A 22,414-nucleotide genomic window follows, 5' to 3' on the forward strand; every position below is an offset into this window, starting at 1 on the left:
ATCCATCTTCCCATCAACTCTGACCAGCTTCCCTGTCCCTGCTGAAGAAAAGCATCCCCACAGCATGTTGCTGCCACCACAATGTTTCACAATGCTGTCTACAGGGTGATGAGCAGTGTTACTTTTGCACCACACACTGCATTTAGGCCAAAAATTTCAACTTTGGTCTCATCTGACCAGAACACCTTCTTCCACATTTGGCGTGTCCCCCAATATATAATTTAGCAAACTGCACTTCATTCTTTCAGCAATGGTTTTCTTCTTGCCACTCTTTCATAAAGTCCAGATTTGTTGAGCGCATGACATTTGTCTTGTGGGCAGGATCTCCCACCAGAGCTGTAGATTTCTGCAGTTCCTCTAGAGTGACCATGGGCCTCTTTGCCACTTCTCTGACCAGTGCTCTCCTTGCTCAATCTGTCAGTTTAGGTGGACGGCCATGTCTTGGTAGGTTTGCAGTTGAATAATACTTTTTTTCCCCTTTTTTGGATGATGGACAGAACAGTGCTCCTTGGGATGCTCAAAGCTTGGGACATGTTTTTATAACCTAACCCTGCTTTAAACTTCTCCACATCTTCATCTCTGACCTGTCTGGTGAGTTCCTTGGTCTTCACGATGCTGTTTGTTCCTTAGCGTTCGTAACAAACCAATGAGGCCTTCACAGAACAGGTGGATTTTTACTGAGACTAAAATACACAAAGCTGGACTCTTACCTAATTAAATGACTTCTGAAGACAATTGAGTGCATTGTATTTTATTTAGGTGTATCAGAGTACAGGGGGCTGAATACTTTTGCATGCTTTTTAGATTTTTATTTGATTAAAATTTTTAAAACCATGTATCACTTTTGTTCCACTTCAAAATTAGGTGCTATTTTGTGTTGCTTTCAATGAAAAATAACTTGTGCTGAATAAAGCTGATCTGCACTCATCCAGGGCTCCATAAAATGTAACTTTTAATATTCCATGTTAAAAATCCAAGGCTTAGAGAAAGAAAATAGGTGTGTAATTAATAAATCTATATAACAAATAAATATATAAATAACATGTAAAGAGAATGTATGTGTGGGTTAAAAAAAATAAGAAAGGTATAGAAAAATTGAAGGACCAACTTTATTCAGAGAAGACAATAAAGTTAATGCTAGAATAACGTACACGTGTGGGAATGCCCCCAAAAAATGTATAAATAGAGGGAAATAGCAGGATGTAAATATGCCATGCCTAAGAGGTCGACAAACCTCAAAATGCTTCTGAGTTTATTTTAAATCACTGTTTTTTTTCTAACTTTTCACGTTTGGATTTATTTTTTGTATTGGATCTTTAACATGGAATATTAAAAGTAAAATTTTATGGAGCCCTGGATGAGTACAGATCAGCTTTATTCAGCACAAGATATTTTTCATTGAAAGAAACATGCCTTTTGGTCCAGAAGGAACAAGGTCATGCACCCCTACAGGTCTCGGAATAACGGTAAGCTTCAGTTGGTTGATATCTCTCTCTCTCTCTCTCTCTCTCTCTCTCTCTCTCTCTCTCTCTCTATATATATATATATATATATCACTATTTTGGTCTAACACTTAAAATCTCAATAAAATACATTTGTTTATGGTAATAAGGTGACAAAATGTGAAAAAGTTCAAGGGATATAAATACTTTTGCAAGCCACTATATAAGTGAGTACAATACAGATTAACAATGCTTTTGCAATTTGTGTGACATTTCAGGATACAAACCCTGCATCAGGCATGAAGTACGGCATATGATCATCATGGTATGGCTCCAAAAGGAGTATTGATGTGGTGGAGACCAGTGTGTCCAGTGAGCAGAAAGTACACGGCATTTTTGATTCACGGTTTGTAACCCAAAACAATGCACAATTGTGCAAGAAGTGCTAATCTGATTGTATTCACTTGTCTGCTTAATGTGAATTTATTTCCTCACATGTTTCTACTTAACTGGACATAGAGATATGGTCTTCGCTTAAAGGGGCTGTCCAGGATAAAGTGATAATTATCCCCTAAACTAAACTCCCTGCCCCCTCCCAACTTCCTAAACTGAACGTCGCCATCACTCTTCACCCTCCCCTATCCCCTGCGATACTTCCAAGCCTTCCTGTGTCTGGGGAATGGCTCCTCCCCCTCTTCCTGTCTTCTAGCAATGGGCGGAATAGGTTAGCCAGGGAGAAGGGGAGAGTGGGAGGGGCTAGTAATGGGCAAGATCACTAGGCTAAAGAGACAGAGCCAGGCGGGAAGGGCTAGTAATGGGCAGGATCGCTAATCAGTAAGGGTGGGAGGGGTTAGGTTAGTGACATGGAGGGTTTTGTAACGCAGTGAGAAAGGGGGGGGGGGGCTGAGTGAGAGGGAGTTAGTGCAGAAGCTAGTAACAGCATGTAAACAAACAGAGGATGCAGCAGCAACCAGAGACAACCAGAAATCACTCCAAATGCTGCTAAAGGTATATGGGTGTATTTATTAACCCATCACTAGCACTAACCTTTATTTATAAAAAAATAAAAAAAAACATTTCTGCCCAGAAATCTCCTTTAACCTTTAAGTAGTTAGGATGGACTGTTGGCATTACAAGTCTTTTTGCCAAGAATGCAATGTTGTTTTTGTACAATACCTATTTGACATTCACCTCCCATTCGCACCATACACAAAAACATTTTGAAACTTGTACGAGGAGTACTCATAGTAGGAAACCCCAGAAAGTATTTTACACCAAGAGGGTGGACAGAGATTTTAGATTAACCCCTTAGCGACCCTTGACGTAACTGTACGTCATGGGTCGCATGGGGATGTATGGAGCGAGCTCACACGCTGAGCTCGCTCCATACACGGCAGATGCCGGCTGTATAATACAGCCAGGACCTGCCACTAACAGCAGCGGTCGGTGCCCGAGCCGATCGCTGCTGTTAACCCTTTACACACTGCGGTCAAACGTGACCGCAGTGTGTAAACGGCGCCGGCGGCATGGGCGCCGCCATGTTTTGCCGATCGCCGCCCTCCTGAACGTCACAAGAGGGCGGTGATCGGTTGCTATGACAGCCGGAAGCCTATTGAAGGCTTCCAGGCTTGTCTCTGCACTAGGTCTATTAGACGATGCCAGAGGCATCGTCTAATAGAAGTGCTGCGATTTTCCTATTCACTGCAATACTGTAGTATTGCAGTGAATAGTATGAGCGATCAGACTCCCTAGGTTTCAAGGTACCTAAGGGGTCTGATCATAAATGTAACAGAAGAAAAAAAAAGTTTTTAAAAGTATTAAAAAAATAAAAAAAATATAAAAGTTCAAATCACCCCCCTTTCCCTAGATCAGCTATAAAAGTAATTAAAGAACATTAAACATAAACATATTAGGTATCCCTGCGCTCCAAAATGCCTGAACTATTAGAATATTAAAACATTTATCCCGTACTGCGAACGGCGTAGCGGCAAAAAAAATAAAAACAGCCAAAAAGCGTTTTTTTCAACACTTTGCCTCCTATAAAAAATTTAATAAAAAGTGATCAAACCATCAGATCTTTCCCCAAATGGTATCAATAGAAACGTCATCTTGTCCCGCATAAAAAGACACCACAACCAGCTCCATACATGGAAAAATGAAAAAGTTACAGGTATTAGAACATGATGACACAATTTTTTTTTTCTATTTTGCAAAGTTTATCATTTTTTTAAAAGTATCAAAAAATTTCAAATACTATATAAATTTGGTATCACCGCGTTTGTACTGACACGTAGAACACAGGTAACATGTCATTTGTACCAAACAGTGAATGCTGTAAAAATTAAACCCATAAGAAAATGGCGCAAATGCATTTTTTCTCCAATTGCACCTCATTCTGAATTTTTTTCCAGCTTCCCAGTACATTGCACAGCATATTGAATGGTGCCATTACAAAGTACAATTTGTCCCGCAAACAATAAGCTATCATGTGACTCTGTGAACTGAAAAATGAAAAAGTTATGGCTCTTGAAATGTGAGGAGGGAAAAACGAAAATGCGAAACCAAAAAATGGCCTGGTCCTTAAGGGGTTAAACAATGCCATTAAGTGCTATTACTCTACAAGATTAACTCCTTTGCAGGTTCTTCACAAAAACACTACAATCTCCGATGGGTTCAGATCAAACAGGCATCTGTTTTTCCATAGTCGATCTTTTAATGTGGTTAAGACTAGAGATGAGCGAATACTGTTTGATCGAGTAGATATTCGATCGAATATTAAGGTATTCGAGATATTCGATTCCAATCGAATACCACGTGGTAAACGCAGTAAAAATTTATATATACAGACCTTAGAGAGTGTTCCCTTGGTGGTTGTGGACCGGGTGGCAGTTGTTAGCCTCTTTGAGGAAATCTCCTCTCTGCTACCAGCGAGGGTTGACGGAAACATTTCCATCATATTCTGCACCAGTTGCTTGTGGCAATCATTTATGCGATTGCTCTCCCCTACCAGACCGAAAGATGAGATGTTATTTTTATACCGGGGGTCGAGGATTGCAAAAATCCAGTATTGGTTGCTCTCCATGATGTGAACAATGCCTTTGTCTATGGAAAAGCAGCCCAACATGAAGTCAGCCATGTGTGCCAGAGTGTTACTTGGCATGACTTTGCTGCCCCCACCGGAAGGGTCACTCTCCATTTCCAACTCCCCTTCACACCATCTGCACTGAAGCAATGGGATGCACTGAACTTCCCCGCTAGCCTCGTGTGGGACAGTGACATCAAATGCCACTTCATCCTCCTCCTCTTCCTCAGTCATCCAACGGTGAGATGACAGGAGTGTGCTCTGAATGTTTTCTGGCTAGCAGCAGCTACTTTAGACTTACGAAAATGGCCACATTTTCACCAGTATATCATGCACAATGTAGGTATGTAGGTTTTTAAAAACCCTAGCACAAACAATTTGAAAATGTGGGCCATGCGTGGACCGTGTTTGAGTCTGGCAAGCTCCAGAGCTGCTACCAGGTTACGGCCATTATCACACATGACCATGCCTGGGCCCAAGTGCAGCAGCGAAAGCCACATTGCAATCTCTTCTAGGATGGGATTGCTCATTTTGGGGGCAGTGTGTTTTCTGTCAGCCAAGCTGAGCTTCAGCACGACCTGCGGACGTCTCCTCATGCCAGTGCTGCAGCATTTACAGCTCACAGGTGTGGTCAATGTTGCAGCGGAGCAGCAGGCTTTCTGAGAACCCCTGGCATGAATTTTGGGCTGGGAGAGGAGATAGGCCACATCAGTTTGCGAGCTGGGCCCAGCCTCCACTACATTCACCCAGCCTGTCATTATAGAGAAGCAGCGTCCCTGACCGCATGCGCTTGTCCATGCGTCAGTGGTCAAGTGGACCTTAGAGCAAAGTGCGGAACTCAGGGCCCGACTGATGTTATGGGACACGTTATGGCGCAAGGCGGGGACGGCACACCAAGAGACGCAGCAGCTATCAGTCCTAAGTCAACACAAGCAGAAACGCCAACATCTCCAAGGCCAGCAGCTTTGAGATGTGGCTGTTTAAGGCTTGGGTATGTGGATGGGTTGCGCTGTACTTCTGCCTGCGATCAAACACCTAGGAGATGGAGATTTGCTAGGAAGAGGCGCATGATGGTGCATGATGGCTGCTTTTCTCAGAGACCCTATTCAGTTTTGAGTTTCACAGTGTGCAAATTGCACTCAGTTTGTCCTCTGCACATGTTGAAAAATCTACACACCATCGAGGGACGTGGCCTCGATGGGTGACTTTTGGGCGAGTGGCTAGTACAGGGAACATCTTGGACCTTGCTGGCTTTGGGCAGAGCAGACTGCACATACCCACAGGCCACGAGAAAATGGCAGCTTGCACAGTATTGGAAGCGGACATTTTCTCGTGGCCTGTGGGCATGTGCAGACTGCTCCGTCCAAGGCCCGAGGCCTCAGAAGTTACAACCCATCGCCAGAAGAATAGGAGGAAGATGACGCAGCTGAAGAAAAGGAGGCGGCACAGGAGAGAGCCCTCTCGCAGCATTGGGGACGCTCCCAAAGCTGTCTTAACACAGAGGCCCACCCCCAATGCTGCGAGAGAGCTTATTATTAGCATACCAACAAGAACCAGGATTGTAGGCGAACAGTGGCGCGGAGAAGATGACAAAAGGTAGGAGACGAATAGCCTTTCTTAAGGCTATTCCGACGTGGTACTTAGAAAAGATCATGTCTGAGTGATAGGATCCCTTTAAAGCATAACTAAATGTTCAGATAACTTTATTTTCTGCCAGTATTTGTATAGTTAATATGTTTTGTAATATAATTAAATTGTACTCCTTTCTGTGAAATGATTCAACTCTATTCTTTCATTCTTACACAGCAAGAGGTAAGAAAGCTCTCAATACAGAAGCAAATGAAAGAAAAACATTGCAGGATTTCACACAAAGTAGCCAAAATGTATTAATGACACAAAACTGCCAGAAAATCAAAAAGTTGCCAACAAGTTTTAGTTACGCTTTAAGATAGTATATTCCTTGTCCTCCTCTAACATACCAGCTGCTAGATTGAATTGTAATCCTCCTTTTCAGGAAGAATACACTTCAGAGCTTATTAGTAGTTGACAGAATATCACATAGGACACTTTTTGTATAGGCAAGGCATTCACTCTAAAGACCTCATTTGCAATTTTCATAAGATACCAGTAAGTGAAGCGTTTCAACTCCAATAGATCCGCCAAATTTTGTTTGGAAAAGGAAATTTCACTCATCTCTGTCCTTTTGACTTCTTAAATTCATGGACATATTGCAAATATGTTACTCAAGTGTACTATTCTGTTGGCCCTTTTTAATGTCTACTTAAGGCTAAAGTCCCATGTTGCGGAAACACAGCCTTTTTTTTTTTTGTTGTTGCTGATCTTGTTGCAGTTTTTTGTGCCAAAGCCAGGAGTGGATTGAACAGAAGGTATAAGAACTACCTCTAGATTTCCCATTCTTTTAGTAGCCATTCTAAAAAAAAAAAAAAAAACCTCAACAACGTCTGCAACAAAAAAAGCTGCGTTTCCGCAATGTGGGACCTCAGCCTAACAATGTAATAAAAATGTCTGCAAACTAAAATATTTACAGCATGAAAGGCAAGTGCTGGTACATAGTAAAAGTGTTTTTAAAGGATACTTCCCTTGAATCTTAATAACATACTTATTTTATATTGTATCTATTAAGTCAAATTTCAAGGAAAAAAAAATGAAATTTTTTACATATGTTTGCACAATACTTTTTATTTTTTTGCAATTTTTAGTAAAAATTTCAAAAGTGAACAAAAAAAATACTGTATAAAACACAGTGGACATTAAATTGACAGTAGTATTAGATTTAATTTGCTGCTCTTCTGCTTCTTTTCCCACAACTTGACGTACTGTGGAGAGGTTCAGTGCATTTCGGTTCATCAAACATTACAATTAAAAAATAAAACTGGGAATTTTCCTGAAACCTTACCACAGAAAATATAAAAAAAAAGAGAAAAAAAAAAGAAGAAAAGAAAGAAAAAACAAAATGATACACCGTAAGGATCTATCACATTGACAAAGCTACGAATAAACCATGTTCAAAATTAAAATCCTTTTATCCCACCTTATCCATCCAACAACATTTGCATTCAATAGATTTCAAAAACTACACTATATTGTTTTTTTTAACTTTTTCGGATATTTTTCACCTTTTTTTTTTTCTTTTTTTTTTTAAAGATTGTTTCAGAATTCTTTTTAGTCTCCTATCTACCAGACTGGGATTGCATGTACAAAATTGTTTCTAAACCGTTGTAGAAAAAGATGTAAGTTTCTTTTTGGAAAAAAAAAATTCCACACACACTGTACAATTTTACAAGGAAGAAATTGTGTTTTTGATTTTTTTTCTTTATACCTTGCTGGCATGTCAAGATGAGAATGGATGTGTAAACCTCATATTTCATCAATAACTCTCCTTCTGCCAGACAAAAAGAAAACACTGCTATGAAAGTCACACTGACTATAAGAGTGTTTAAAGCCAAATTTTAAAAAACAAGACCAAACTTGCACAGACACAAAAATATCAATTTTGATGTCAATACAATGGCCACATATGTTCTTGGAAGTAAAGAAATTAGAAGGCTCTTGGTAATGCCCGTACAAAGACATGCATAGCACTGAATGCACGGAAAATGACATTTGCATTCTCCTCCAACAATGGGATGAATATATTAACTTTAGACACGGGTACAGTGTGAATTTCTATTTGGATCTAGTGAAAGTGGATAAATAAATCTAATAAAATAATGCTTTTTTTTTAACCAAGTATTAGTGGTTATTCATTCAAGCCTCATGCTGAGGACACTACCGATAGGTAGAGGTAGGGTGGAATACCGTACCCTCCTACTACAGCACACAAGCGAGTCTAAAGAATCTACTTCATGAACTTCTTTGCAAGCTAACAATCTTAGAATAGGCTTGTTTTTATTAAAATACATGCCTAAAATTCTTGCAGTTTGGGACTAACAAAACTGGCTTAGCTGAATATTCCAGAAAGAGAAAAAAAAATTACAAAAAAAACAAAACAAAACAAAACAAAAAAACATAATACAAAGAGTCCTGATGCCCAGAGTGGTTGTAGTTTTCATACATCTGTAGACAGCTTGCAGAACATTCAAGTCTGTGAAATAGAGGCTCATTGTAAGAAATAAAGGGTGAGCACTTCAACCATCTCTGGTCCTAAGATGTTTAGTAAGGAAAATGCAGATGGATACTCATTTCAGCTAATGAAAGCATCTCCCGAAAAAAATAGATATATATTTTCCGTCTCCTTTATACACCAAATCCTCGGTTATCCTGAGTATGTCACTTAAACAGTAATGTCTTCGTTAACAGTTGAAAAAACCCAAAACAAGATTTATAATACAAAGTAACATATCCATATTGCAATTATCTGTTTTCTTTACAATTGCACATAGACTTATGCTTGTACATTATAATTACATGTCTGCATATAACAAAGTATGTACATTGGCAGGAGATGTTCTCCAATGCTGAAGTGGCCTCTACCTTCCTAGCCTCGATTGGCAGTTAGGGAAAAAGACAGGGTTTGCCTTCAGCGAATATTCAGTAAAGACAATTTCACTGAAAGTGATCTGGAACTGAAGAAAATGAAGGGGGCATAAAAACACGTGGTAGCAATTCTATTATTTTATGCCATTAGATAAGTTAAAAAGAAGATTTCTTAAAAACCTCTGGTTAATTTCTTCATCAGGAGATTGTAGTTAAACAGTGTTAAGAGAGAATGTGTTAAGAACTCCTTCTCCTGTGTATGTGATGGAAGTTCTAGACCGCCTCATTACAGGATCCAATTCTTGGTTTTACTAAGGGGAACAGTGATGATTTGTAGGTATTTCTTTGGAGTGAATCTTTCCCATGGTAGGCACTAGGAAGAACCAAAGGCAAAAAAAGCTGTAGTTAACGTCTCATGTGTCCCATCTGGTATGTCTCCCGTGGTCTCTGGCGTGGAGGTTGCTGAGTTGTCTGTGGTGGTCGTCTTCTCTTTAATGTGCCTGGAAAGAAAACATACAGATTGTTAAATGCACAGTAGATCTAAAATAAAAATGGTTGAAATTGTAATATAAAGATAACTCTTCCCAAACAAAGCAATTTTAAAAAGGAAAAGTGACGTGATAAATACTTCCACCAGTACAATTATGTTGTATAACCATATAGCAACACAAATGTGACCGTAGCGGCATAAACATTAAAAATGGAAACAATCCAAAAGTGAAATACACATTCTGCAAACTAGATCAATGATGTCTATATAGGGATGATCAACTTTGCTCATTGATGAAGGTTTTATGCACCATGTCAGTTCACAGTCTTTTGTTATAAGTGACTGACTGATCTAACTAACTGAATTCAGTGCACTGACGGCTTTTCTATTATGCAAGAGAGATCAGTGCATTTACAGATAGCATTTGACTGTCAGAAGGGTGTTTGACAGCTGTGAGGAACACCCCCTCCTGACAGTACTGTCCATAGCTCTATACTGTCAGGGGGGCGTTCCTTAAAGCCCAGCCACACTGCTGAAATGCTGTGATTTTAGAAATCGCTGTCACAGTTTTAGAAAGCGCAGCATGTCAGGGGCCACAAGGTGGCTCAGTGGTTAGCAGTGCTGGAGTCCTGATTTCAAATCGAGCCAAAAGCTTAAAAAAAAAAAAAAAAAAAAAAAAAAAAAATCTGCAAGGAGTTTGTATGTTCTCCCCATGTTTGTGTGAATTTCCATCCCATGCTCCAAAGACATACTGATAGAGAAAAATGTACATTGTGAGCCCTACGTGGCGCAGCATGTCAGTTACACCTGCGGAGGTTATTGGGAAGTGTTGTATCATGGGACCAGATAGAGCAGATAGATAGAAAAAAAAAGATCAAGGCAACACAACAAAGAATTATGGGTGCAAATCCAAAAGAGGATGGCTCCCTTCCTGCAGCACTCCAAAATATCCAAAAACAGTCAGTGGGTTTATTTCAAAGTGACATTTTTGTTTACATACACACACATACACACACGTTTATACTAGGCATGAATACAAAAACTGCTAGTAGGTGGAAAAGCACTGAAAAATCACAACAAAAAAACAGGAGGTACTGACACCCACATAAAGGCACTCAGTTATGTTTATTCATTCATATAACAAAGCATTTCATGCCTTTAGTCACTTTTTCCTAGTTCTAGAAAACACCTTTAGGCTGAAGCACCACATTCCAAAAATGCAGCATTTTACAATACTTGTAAAAGTGAATGGGATACTGGCTAATCCCATCCACACATTGCAGAAAAAAAAATCACTGCATGTCAATTATACCTGAGGAAGAGCTGGCAATATAAAATGGACAGAAAGTATGCAGAGAAAGTCAGCAAAAAATGCAATGAAAAACGCAGTGCATTTCCACAGCACTTTGCTACATGGGGCCTTAGCCTTAAAGTGGACCTTTCACCTCCTGGGGCACATGCAGTGTAATACACCACTAGAAAGCAGACAGTGCACTGAAATCAGTGCTCTATCAGCTTTCCTGTTCTGTGCCCCCAATGAAGGGCCATCGGTGCCGTTACCGTAGCTCTTCACTGTCAGTAGGGCGTTTCTGACAGTCAGTCAGGAACGCCCTTCCTCACAGTAGCGTCTATTGCGCTGTACTGTGAGAGGGGCGTTCCTTACCACCCAGTGATGACGCTGAGTGGTGAGGAACGCCCACCCAGTACTCGTCTATGAACGAGTACAGTCAGGAGTAGGGGAAGGAGGCGTTCCATCGCTCAGCGTCATGGCTGGGGGTTAAGGAACACCCCCTCTCACAGTACAGCGCAATAGACGCTACTGTGCGGAGGGTCGTTCCTGACTGACTGTCAGAAACGTCCTTCTGACCATGAACAGCTAGACACCGATAGCACAGAAAGGGAAAGCCGATAGTGCACTGATGGTTTTCTAGCGGTGTAGTACACTGCATGTGCCTGAGAACGTGAAAGGTCCTCTTTAAACACAGTTTATAACCATCTCAGGGAGGTTTGGCAAAAATACACAGTAGTTCTTCTATGTGCAGTTTCTCACACATTTCTCTGTAGTATATTCTTAGCCATGATTAAAACATTGAAATCTATCCATTTATGAAACAAAGACCAAAACATGAGCATTATTAAAGGCATTGTAAAATAATGCCATCAGAATATCTATTTTTCTGTCTTCTCACCTGGTAGAGGTTTCGGTGGAGGTAACTTAGGATTGCTGCTTGGTGTATGCACACTGCATATCTTAATAAACCCGGCCATCAACATTATCAATGCTATTCCCATTAGGAGAACAGCCCACCAGTGCGCCTAAAAGAAGAGCAGAAAATAATTAAACCACAAGGTAGATATAATATATACATTTTCAGTATAAAATTTACAAACTGTAAACCACCAATACCTTAGAAAAACCTAAAGCCAGTGGAGTGGTTGAGATAGTAAAATTATTAGTCTCTATACATCAAAGTCATAAAAAGAAAAATTAGCTAAGCCATGCCAAGCAGGATTTGATTCTAAAGTCCATATGAACTCTAAGGCTAAGCTCACATCAGAGTCACTGTATGTTCTTCTATTCCATCACATAACAGTGAAAAGTAAAGACAGATCCATATAATGATGGACACCAAGACTGACAGCTTCCATTAGCGTTCTGTCAGGTAGTCATGAATTTACAAAATCAGTGGGGTCACAATGACGACAAAACCCCCCAAAAAGACAAACACAAAAAACACAGTTTTAAGGATAGGCTGCTTATATCTATAATCATGCCACCAAATGTGGCGCCTAGTCTGTCTGTCTGTAGACTGCTGCAAAGACTATTGGAAGGCAAAGAGATGAACGAAATCAGCGAAAGGAAACAAAGTAATAGGCTTTAGATACAGCAGCTTTGGGACACATTACTTTCAGTTAAAAAATTACAGTACACATCTCTCACAGATGTTTAATACTTGGCAATCTGGCTTTCAGTCAGGATTTAGAAAAATGGCTTACAGATTAGAACAGCAGTTACATGGCTATAGAGATTGCATAAAAGAAATTCATTATAGTGATCACAAACAAAGAAAATAAAATAAAAAAAAAAATCACATGATTCCTTTGCAAATATAAGCTTTAAGGAGTTGTCTGTTGTGAAAAACTCAGAATTTTGGAATTCGAGGTTAACAGAGTAGAGACCTTATTTAGGACTTTCCTCAATAGCGGAGTAGCTACAAACAATGGGTGGCATTTACTAAGCTATCCACATTTATTATTCTGCACCATATGTATTTGTGTGTTTTCTAACCTTGTCTGAAAAAGGATGTATGGCACAAAATGGTGCAAAGAAAACCAACCAATAGGTGGAATAAATGCAGATCAGACCAACTACAGAAACATCAGATTTATCCCACGGCATCAGTCACTGTGATAAATCTGGACCATATAAGAGTGTCTAGTCAGAATATACATCATAGATATGAGGTCTCTGAATGGACTGGCAAGTCCATGCAAAATATAGACAGTCCATCGATGTCAATGCAGACTGTGTAATGTTTTATTTAATCTGTAGTGGTGCTGATGTAAAATGGTTGTCCTACAAAAAACTAAGTTTTAATCAGCTATTATACTGGAATCCTGGGTGCCGGATTTTCCTCTTTTTCATTTGCTGCAGCTCCAGCCGGAGGGAGCTTCCTTTTCCTGTGCATCCTACAGGCTTCCACGCCAGACACCGTCTCAACCGAACAGTAAGTCTCCAGTTGACTATTTATTTAGACTGAACAAATTATAATCAAGGGGCTGAGTGCACATGCTTTTTTTGCCAAGTGTACAGTGTAGAGGTGGCACCTGGAATTGCAGCCCAGATATCATTCACCTGAATAGGATCAGGGCTGCTTCTGGCCATATACTTCATATATGGCTTTCAGCAGCCACATCATCCGATCAGTATGGGGCCTCGGTGTGTGACCATGACTGATCTGATAATGACGACTTATCCTACAGATAGGATAAGAGTATCAAAAATCTTCAGATCCTGGAAAAGCCCTTTACTATGGTTATACTTTTACCAACTGACATAATCATTAAAAACTAGAAGAGAGCCAGAAGAGATGGAAATTCATACATACCACAATCCATTCAGCAATATTTTCATAAAGCTCTGGGTTAAAAATGGCCTTTTTCAACCTTGCTAGTGGACCATCAGCATCAACCAATCGACATCGCATGAACACATCACAGTATCCCTTAAACTCATTGCAAGGTGACCCGGGCTGCAGAGTAATTGTTTTCCCTTTGAAGAAGGCCCTCCATACCTCAGAGCCAGTGCTGGCACATGTGTGAGGCTTCACTGCAAGCAGAAAACACAGTATAAATTACATCTACAGTAGTAAATATCAATGTAATCTACATTCTGGCCACTGCTCGTATGTGAAAAATTCCTCGAAAGCAGAACTAGATCTCAGGTAAATGGGTTTTCAATTACTTCATTATGCAAGTTTTAATATACTGTATGTTTCATTGAAAGAAATCATTCCTGTTTACATCATTATGTTAAAATTTATTTTAACGAGTCTCCATTCATGCATTTAAAGGAGTTATCCGAATTCTTATATTGATTCCTATCTTAAAGGGGTTGTCCCATCACAAGGATCCTATTTATACTGCTTGTTAATGTGGATGTAAGACTTTTCCTAAATACATTGCTTCAGCAAAACTGCTTTGTTTGTCCACTATCTTACTTTATTCAATTCTTTGTGGCCACAGCCCTGACTTAGCTGCTCATGAGTCAAGTGATGTATCTGCTGATCTCAGGGGGGAGGGAGGAGGGGCTAAGTGCAGGGGAGCGAGCCTGTGTATCTAGCTATTCCTGTGTCTACACCACATGACCTAGCTTCCTGCACTCAGAGGAGAGGAGCTGCTTTCATTTCTTCTGTTCTCCCAGTTATCAGGCTAGCTAATTCAATTGTGTTCATTATGGCAGAGACAGGCAGTCACTGTATGTAACACAGAATGGAGTTGCTGCTGCCTGTACTTCACAGTCCAATATGGGTGGGCGGAGCTACACGAATTTGGGGGTGGAGCTAAATGGCAGGTTGCCCGTGAAACCACGCCCACCAAATGATGCAAGAAACCAGGAAGAAAGAACATTTTACAGCAGTAAAGACTGATGAGTATGTGAGGTGGGAATACCCCTTTAAGGACAGGCCATCAATCGTAGAACTATAAATGTGATGGGATTATCCAATTTCTATGTGTGGGTGTAAATTTAAAAAAAAATCTATAATTCTCACTTAGCATATAATTTTAAGAGGGTGCTAACACTACCAGTGGTGTCCGCGGCTATTGTTCGCACAAGATTTTAGCAACAGACACTAGCTGGTCCATTCGCAATTTCCATTTCTTTCAATGGGATTTTAGCTTGTGTCCTTTAGTGTCTGTTTACAACCATATCCGTTTTTTCAAGCAGACAAAAAAATCCTACATTCAGGACTTTCCTATCTGTTTGAAAAAAAAAAAAAAAAAAAGACACCTTCTGAGCGGACACAATCGGTAGTGTAAACCCTACCTTAGAGATTAGAATGTTGGACTAAATACTTTACATTGGTGGACAAAACATGGACATTCACATTGACTGAACCTCATATGAATCCATCACGCGACTATCTGATGTGTATGTGGTATATACACCTTCCCCTACTGACAACACATGCATGCTCGGCTAAGCCCAGTAGACTTGTGCATTATCAGGTCAGGAAAGACAACCATCAGCAACCTGAGAATGGTAAAGTCCATCATAATCTTAGCTGTTAAGACAAATAGTCCAAGTCAAAAGAAATGGCAAGATATAACCAGCAAGAGGGAAAATGGACTGAAAACCAGAGCAGTAGTCCACAGTGAAAGAATCTAACAATGTCATGACTTGTATAAAAGTACTAAGTTCTTTTTGTTGGTTTTAAAGGTTTTTTTTTACATTTGTAATGAAGTGTAAAAAGACTCACATCTTTCCATACAGCAGACATGGCACAACTCCTTATCGTCCTTCCCATCGGTACTAGCACATGTACACTCCTCTAACCCGTACTTCTCACAGATAGATCCTGCACATTGCTGTGAGACAAGCGCAACAAACATTAGTGGAGGGAAAAACGTTAGTGAGAAAAAAAACTGCAGTGTGTACATAAGGTTAAGAAAATTTCATGGACTTAAATGCTGCAGAATTAAGCTGTGGACATGCAAATACGTGTATAATCTGCACGTCCTCTTACAGGTCATACACAAACATAGTGTGTACAGTTCTAGCCTGTGTCATAGTCTAGAACTATATGCACTATTGTACAGGACCTAGAGTGGATATCTCTCAGTATTCCTTGTGGACCTCAACATATGCATAGAACATACACCAGATTCTGAACAGCAGTCCTGGACAGTTATCTGATGTAGTAGAAACAGAGTGACGTGCCTTATACAGTATAAAAGTGAAAGACAAGCAGGTTTATTACACAATAAAACACTCAAGATTATGGAACAGCAACAACTAAACTAGAAGCGGAGATTAACTGATTACATAACATGAAAAAAAGACACGTGTGAGCTGGCTCATCTGATATTTACCCCTTTGATACAGACTTGGGTTTCACGGTTACACTCAGTCAAATTTTCACGAGGCTCAGATGGAGGACACTGTGCAGAAACACCATTGCAGGTTCCCATCTTGGCACAATCCGATTCTTCACGACATTTCTGAGCACTGTCTTTGAATGTGCATTGTGCAGTACAGCAAGGGCCCTGGCTGGGACTAAAACACATTATGCAGATAGTAAATTCGATCCATAATCACTTAGAACTAGAATTCAGTTCTTGCCTTGCGGTTGGCTCTACACATTGAAGTTTTTTTATGATTTTTATTTAAATTTAATTATTTTTTTTAAGATAAAACCCGCAAATAAAACCCCCCCAAACTTAGAAAACCAGCCTCAAACTACTGTGAAAAAAGTGATGAAGAAATGCAGATGTCGTCTTAAAGGGGTTATCCCATCACAAGGATCCTATCTATACTGCTAGTTTATGTGGGTTTAAGACTTTTCCTAAATGCATTGCTTTATCAAAACTGCTTTGTTTGGCCGCTATCTTAATTTATTCACTTCATTGTTGACACTTTGTTTCTATGGCCCTTGGGATTATCTGCTGATTTGTCAAGTGATGTAGCTGCCTGCTCTAGGTGGGGGAGGGAGGGGCTGGGAGCAGCTCTGAGCTGTTTGTGTCTGATAAGTAGCAGAACTTCTCAGATAGGGGAGGTAAGAGCTCCAGGATTTCTGAGCTCTTATCAGTCGGTTTAATTGAATTTGGCTGACAAGGGCTGAGATAGGATGTCTATCTCTGTATGTAATGCAAACTGACTCAAATCCAGCTCTGCGACATCAGCTTCACACTGTGGTAATTCATTTACAACCAATCCTGTGCAAGTGAAACCCTGCCCACGAATGTGCCGAGAAAAGCAGGAAGTGAATAGCGCACAACAACCTGCAGGTTGGTGAACAAGCGTCATGGGAATACGCCTTTAATGAGCGATTCACCTTGTGTTTTATTCATACATATAAAAAACATTGCTCGGTGTGTATATATGGATGTGAAAGGCTTTTAACCCATCTCTCTAAAACTACAACACTGCAGCTCAGCTCTGGTGAGTGTGCAGAAAAAAAAAAACTTAAACTACCTACATGAATAATTTCTATGAACGCATGGATACAGGAGATGAAAAAGTTTTTTTGCTGCATGGTCCTAGAAGAGACTTGTATGAAATTTTACAGCACAAAAAATATATATAGCGTGTTTCTCCAAAGATAAGACAAGGTCTTATATTATTCTTTGCTCCCAGGCTTAAGGCTTCTCATGGGATGTCTTATTTTTGTCCAGAAACAATTCACTCACCAGACCCCCTTACACTCAAAACAAGGCTGCAAGTGCCATCTCGTACAGATAGCTCCCTTAAAGTCAATGTCTGATTATTTTGAGGGTGCCCGCTTTCCTTGATGATGGATCTACTATAAGGGCCCTTCACATGGCGTAAGCGCTTGGCTCATTCCGAGCCGTACACGCGAGCGCTTCTAAACACTTCCCATTCACTTCAATGGGAGCACTCGTAAAGCCGGCTTTACGTGCGCTCCCATTGAAGTGAATGGGAAGTGTTTAGAAGCGCTCGCGTGTACGGCTCGAAATGAGCCGAGCGCTTACGCTGTGTGAAGGGGCCCTAAGGGTTCTGCTGTACTCTTATTTACTTTTTTACATATATGGCTGCTTGAACATTTACGAGCTGTAAACTAGGGCTTATTTTCAGAGTAGGGCTTATATTTTAAGCATACTCCAAAAATCCTGAAAAATCATGGAGGGGCTTATTTTCAGAGACACGCAGTATAAGTCAGCTGCATTTTACATTTACTTTGCAACAGTAAGAACTGAGACAACTAAAGGATTAACCCTCATCAAAATGTAAGTTAGCAACATTTTAGAGGATGATTTTCTTCCACTGGGTGCCAACTAAGCGTTAAAAGTTATATCAGTGTTTCATAATAAATTGTGTGTTTGGATCAAAGCAAAAATTTTGATTAAAATAAAAAATCATTTCACAACACAAAGCAATCAGAATGTGTATAATAATTGAAAAATGTCATGCTTAACAGTTCCCATCAGATTATGGAAATAGGAACACTTAATCATACTGACAGCTCAATGCCAATCTGTGGCTATTGTCTTCACAGAAAATCTGTGCCCATGCTGCCCAAAGTGTACACAACACACAAGGCATATTCTCACCTGCAGCGTTTGCCAGGTCTTAATTTACACTTCCGGTCTTCTGGCTGGTTGGCATCATAGCAACAATCGTCTTTACACTGGTCACTGTAGCCACAATCACACTCTTCGCCTTGCTCAACAAGACCATTACCACAGATAGGCTGACCAGACTCTGTAACAAAACACGCAATATACTTCAATATGCAAAAAAAATCTATATATATATATATATACATGTACAAAGAAACACACCGTACTTTAGGTAATCTCTGATAACTATGAATAAATGTTTTTAGGCACTACAAATAATATGGACAGTGGTAGTAGTGTAGAAATAAACACACACTTTGCTACATCAGAATATAAGGTAAGTGTTGGTGAGGCAGATTTAACCACCCGAATTTCTTCAGCATCACAGAAGACAACAAACAATGAGAACGTTTCCAATATGTGGATATTAAAAAAATAAAGTTAACACAAATATGTATACATACCAACGAAACAAAAATTCCTTTTCTTCTCCAAGACCTGACTAATATTACGGACACTGCAAATTGAGAACTTGTTGTTGTTAAGCTTGTCCCCAGATGTAGCTCTGGCATACATGATAAAGTTACCATTCTCCTTAAATCCCACATTCTTAGACTCTCCTGGTGTGCATTCAGAGCCAGAATCATGCTGTGGGGAAAGACAACATGTGAGCATCTTAATACAGGAAAATGATTGCATTCTTATATCTGGTAAGAACATTGCAAGTGCAACCAATAAGGAGTAATCTGAAATAATTCAAGACATTGATGTAGTATGAGAGAGAAGAAGACATTCGAAGAAAAAAAACGCTTTATAGTCCTATTTTCTAAAGCTTCTGGCAGGTGTATAGGAAGTGCAGCTCTATCATGCATTAACTGCTGTTTATGATGAGAACTATAATCTTCCACATACCGACACAGTAAGCAAAGCTGAGGAAAAGACAAAGTGGCACATAGTACATAAGATCTTAAAATAAAATGGTTTTTGGAACAACCATAATGAAGGTTTGCGTGCAGAGAAACATTTTTGTGCACTGAAAGAGCAAAAAAGATTGTATACTTACATATATATACTCCGACTGACCTCTACTATTTTTAAAGTTTATTGTAGGGGACAGTTATCTTGTATTTTTATGTGTATCTTCATTCTTGCCAGTTGATGTGCATGTACAAAATATCTGTGTATGTGTATCCATGTATGTATCACGTGTGTGCATATATATATATATATATATATATATATATATATATATATATATACACATACACACACACACACACACACACACACACTATAATGAACATATGACATGCAAAACGTTTGTAAGCTACAGTACCAAGAAATCTCTGACTGTGCTACAGATGTGTTCTGACATCTACCATATAAACAAGCATAGTGAATGGCTGAGAAAATGTACTTTTGCTTCATTTAAAGGGGTTTGCCGATCTAACCAAATCATCCCCTATACAGATAAATTGCAGATCGGTAGGGTCTCTGGTCGGAAATGATCATGACAACACAGGAACCACTGCATTAGTTGCAATGGGAGTACAGGGGATGGCCAGGTGCTTAGGCCATCTCCAGTGTTCCCATTGCAATTAATAGTGTAGCACAAAAATGGGATTTTTTTTGTACTAGCCGTAAAATCCTTTTCTCGATGTATTCACTGGGGTACACAGCACCATATAGATCCGGCCACTAGGAGGCTGACACTAGGAGAATGAAAAGCTGTCAGCTTTGCCCACTGGGCAGACAACTTGCTAGTCTGTTTGTACCCCAACATTATTTGCAATAGACACCAAGAGCAAAAAGAGCATGGAACCAACCACGCCAACACATCCTGTACCCAAAAAAAAAGCAAAGCAGTTCAGGCAGGAACAGCAGGGAAAAAAAAAACAAAAGTGGGATCTATTTCCCCCAGTAAATCGAAAACAAGATTTTACGGCGAATACAAAAAAAATTTAAAAAATAATCCCATTTTCTTGTTTATATCACTGGGGGACACAGCCCCAATGGGATGTCCCAAAGCAGTCCTAAAGGGTGGGAATTACACGGCTAAGCGAACAACCAGCGCAACTGCCTACAGAACCTCACGGCCCAACCTGTGCTGGCAGATGGCACAGAAGGTGCCTGGGAAAACCAGAGAAGTGAGCATGAAGCTCAAGCAGCAGCCTGCAGACTTAGATAGAAGAAACTTGAGCAGAACATCCCAGGAGGCGTCAAAAGCTGTCCGAGAGAGCTGACACATGAAAAATGGATGCAAGACAGAAAGACCCGAATCTGGTCTTGTCTGCCTCCTACAACACTAGGTTCAAAACTGACTTTGGGAAAGGATATAGCCCAGTGTGAAAAGTCGACAGCTTTTCATTCTCCTAGTGTCAGCCTCCTAGTGGCCGGGTCTATATCTATATATGGTGCTGTGTCCCCCAGTGATATAAGCGAGAAATATTCCCCCATTCTCCTTATCAGTGCGGGTCTGAGTGCTCAGATTTCCCCCACAGTTTCACAAGTTATGCCTTATGTTAGGGATTGAGGATAACTTTCTAAGATGGGAAAACCTTTAAGTGGTTATAACTCCCTGGATAAATTGGTACCTAACCAACAATTTGGGGCGTCCAGTAGAAAAATGTAAAGCTATCAAATGTTGTACTCTTACCTTAAGGCAAATACTGGCATAATTGAGTCACCACACAATTTGCATGCACTCAGACTAATGTACTGTACTTTCATTCAACTGTCTGTACTTACAGTACATAAATCCCCATCGTAGAGCAAGTTCAACAGATGCAGGGTTGCCGAGTGCCATTTCTAAAATATGAACAGTATCACACAGGTACAATACATCAGTCTGTATGCTGCCTTAAAGGGAGTCTATTCACTGACACCAGCTACTGCTCCCATAGTGCTGTAAATGTGGTTAGCAGAATAAAAACATACCTTAATCTTTCATAGCCCCAGGGATGTGTAACAAAGTACTTTTATTCTTTACTAGCTTTTACCCGCGGCTTCGTCCGCGGAACCTTGACTGTCTGCGTGACGCACCTGGCTGGGAGCGCAGGCTTGTTCCTTTTTGTTGTGTCCGCAGGGGAGCCTTCCTACCTCCGAGGGTCCATGGACCCTCTGTGCGAACCTTGCGGCCCTCTTAAACTGTTTACCTCCTCTCCTTGCTGGCGCCCGCCACCCCCCTTTCTCCCTACCCGCTTCCCCTTGTGGTCACTCCTTCCAGCTACCCCGTGCCCCTTTGCGACCCAGGAACGTGGCGACTTCCCCCCCTAACAGCATGCCCCCTTCTTCCGTGTTACCTACTCCGGGCCCTGTTACCTACCCCGTGCGGCCCGCTGGAACTGTTTACCTCCTCTCCGTCCTGGCAGCCGCCACCCCCCGCTCTCCCTACCCGCTTCACCTTGTGGTCACTCCTTCCACCTACCCCGTGGCCCTTTGGCGCCCCAGGAAGGTGCCCCCTTCCACCCCTAGTACCTGTGACGTGGTCCGCGGCAGGGTTCCTGGTTTGCGCGACACAGCGTCAGCGCAGGCCTAGCTGTGTCTGTTACAATTTGCATTATTGTAAATGGGACATCTTGTAGTGTCCTTTACTGTTAGTGTCTGTCCTTAATTGTCCGTTTACAAAGATTTGTGATTTTTCAAGGTGTCCTTGGCGTGGAGGGCCTGAGGAGGGTTGTTAAGGCAGTGTCCTTGCCATGGAGGGCTTGTGGAGGTGGGTGAAGGCTCCCAGCAGCATCGGGGAGTGTGTCGGCCTGCAGAGGCAGTGAAGTGTTAGAACGATACTGCGGAGCTGTGAGGAGAGAAGTGCGTAGCCGCTGGCGGAATGGCGACTTACCAGTCTCCTTGCCCTGGAGGGCCTGTGGAAGGGCGGGTAGGCAGTGTCCTGGGGCCGAAGGGGTGGTGGAGACTCGGGAAGGCCATGTGTTAGCCGTGGAGGGCTGGGAAGGTGCGGGAAGGCTCCCACCAGCGTTGAGGAGTGTGTCGGCCTGCAGAGGATTTTGTGCGTACAGTGTCCACAAAATTGTGGCGTGCAGAAAGACATTGTATAGAGGGGGAAGATGCGCATGCGCGTAGCAAGAGCAAAAAGTGGGCGGAGTC

At 40.9% G+C, this 22,414-nt stretch overlaps 1 protein-coding gene across 1 annotated transcript in view; it reads right to left on the reverse strand.

Moving 5' to 3' along the window:
* Positions 1–7,208: 7,208 nt before the first annotated feature.
* The window catches only part of ADAM10 (ADAM metallopeptidase domain 10), a 127,779-nt gene continuing 112,573 nt past the window's right edge, over positions 7,209–22,414 (reverse strand). Inside the window, exons 10-16 of the mRNA XM_075273509.1 lie at positions 18,778–18,961; positions 18,305–18,455; positions 16,106–16,289; positions 15,493–15,601; positions 13,621–13,841; positions 11,701–11,827; positions 7,209–9,521 (exon numbers count right to left, since the gene is read on the reverse strand). Of these exons, the coding sequence (XP_075129610.1) occupies positions 9,427–9,521; positions 11,701–11,827; positions 13,621–13,841; positions 15,493–15,601; positions 16,106–16,289; positions 18,305–18,455; positions 18,778–18,961 (1,071 nt within the window). The 3' untranslated portion in view covers positions 7,209–9,426. The remainder of the gene's footprint in view (positions 9,522–11,700; positions 11,828–13,620; positions 13,842–15,492; positions 15,602–16,105; positions 16,290–18,304; positions 18,456–18,777; positions 18,962–22,414) is intronic.

This window comes from Leptodactylus fuscus, chromosome 5 (genome assembly GCF_031893055.1).
Source record: "Leptodactylus fuscus isolate aLepFus1 chromosome 5, aLepFus1.hap2, whole genome shotgun sequence".
In the NCBI taxonomy this organism is placed as follows: domain Eukaryota; kingdom Metazoa; phylum Chordata; class Amphibia; order Anura; family Leptodactylidae; genus Leptodactylus; species Leptodactylus fuscus.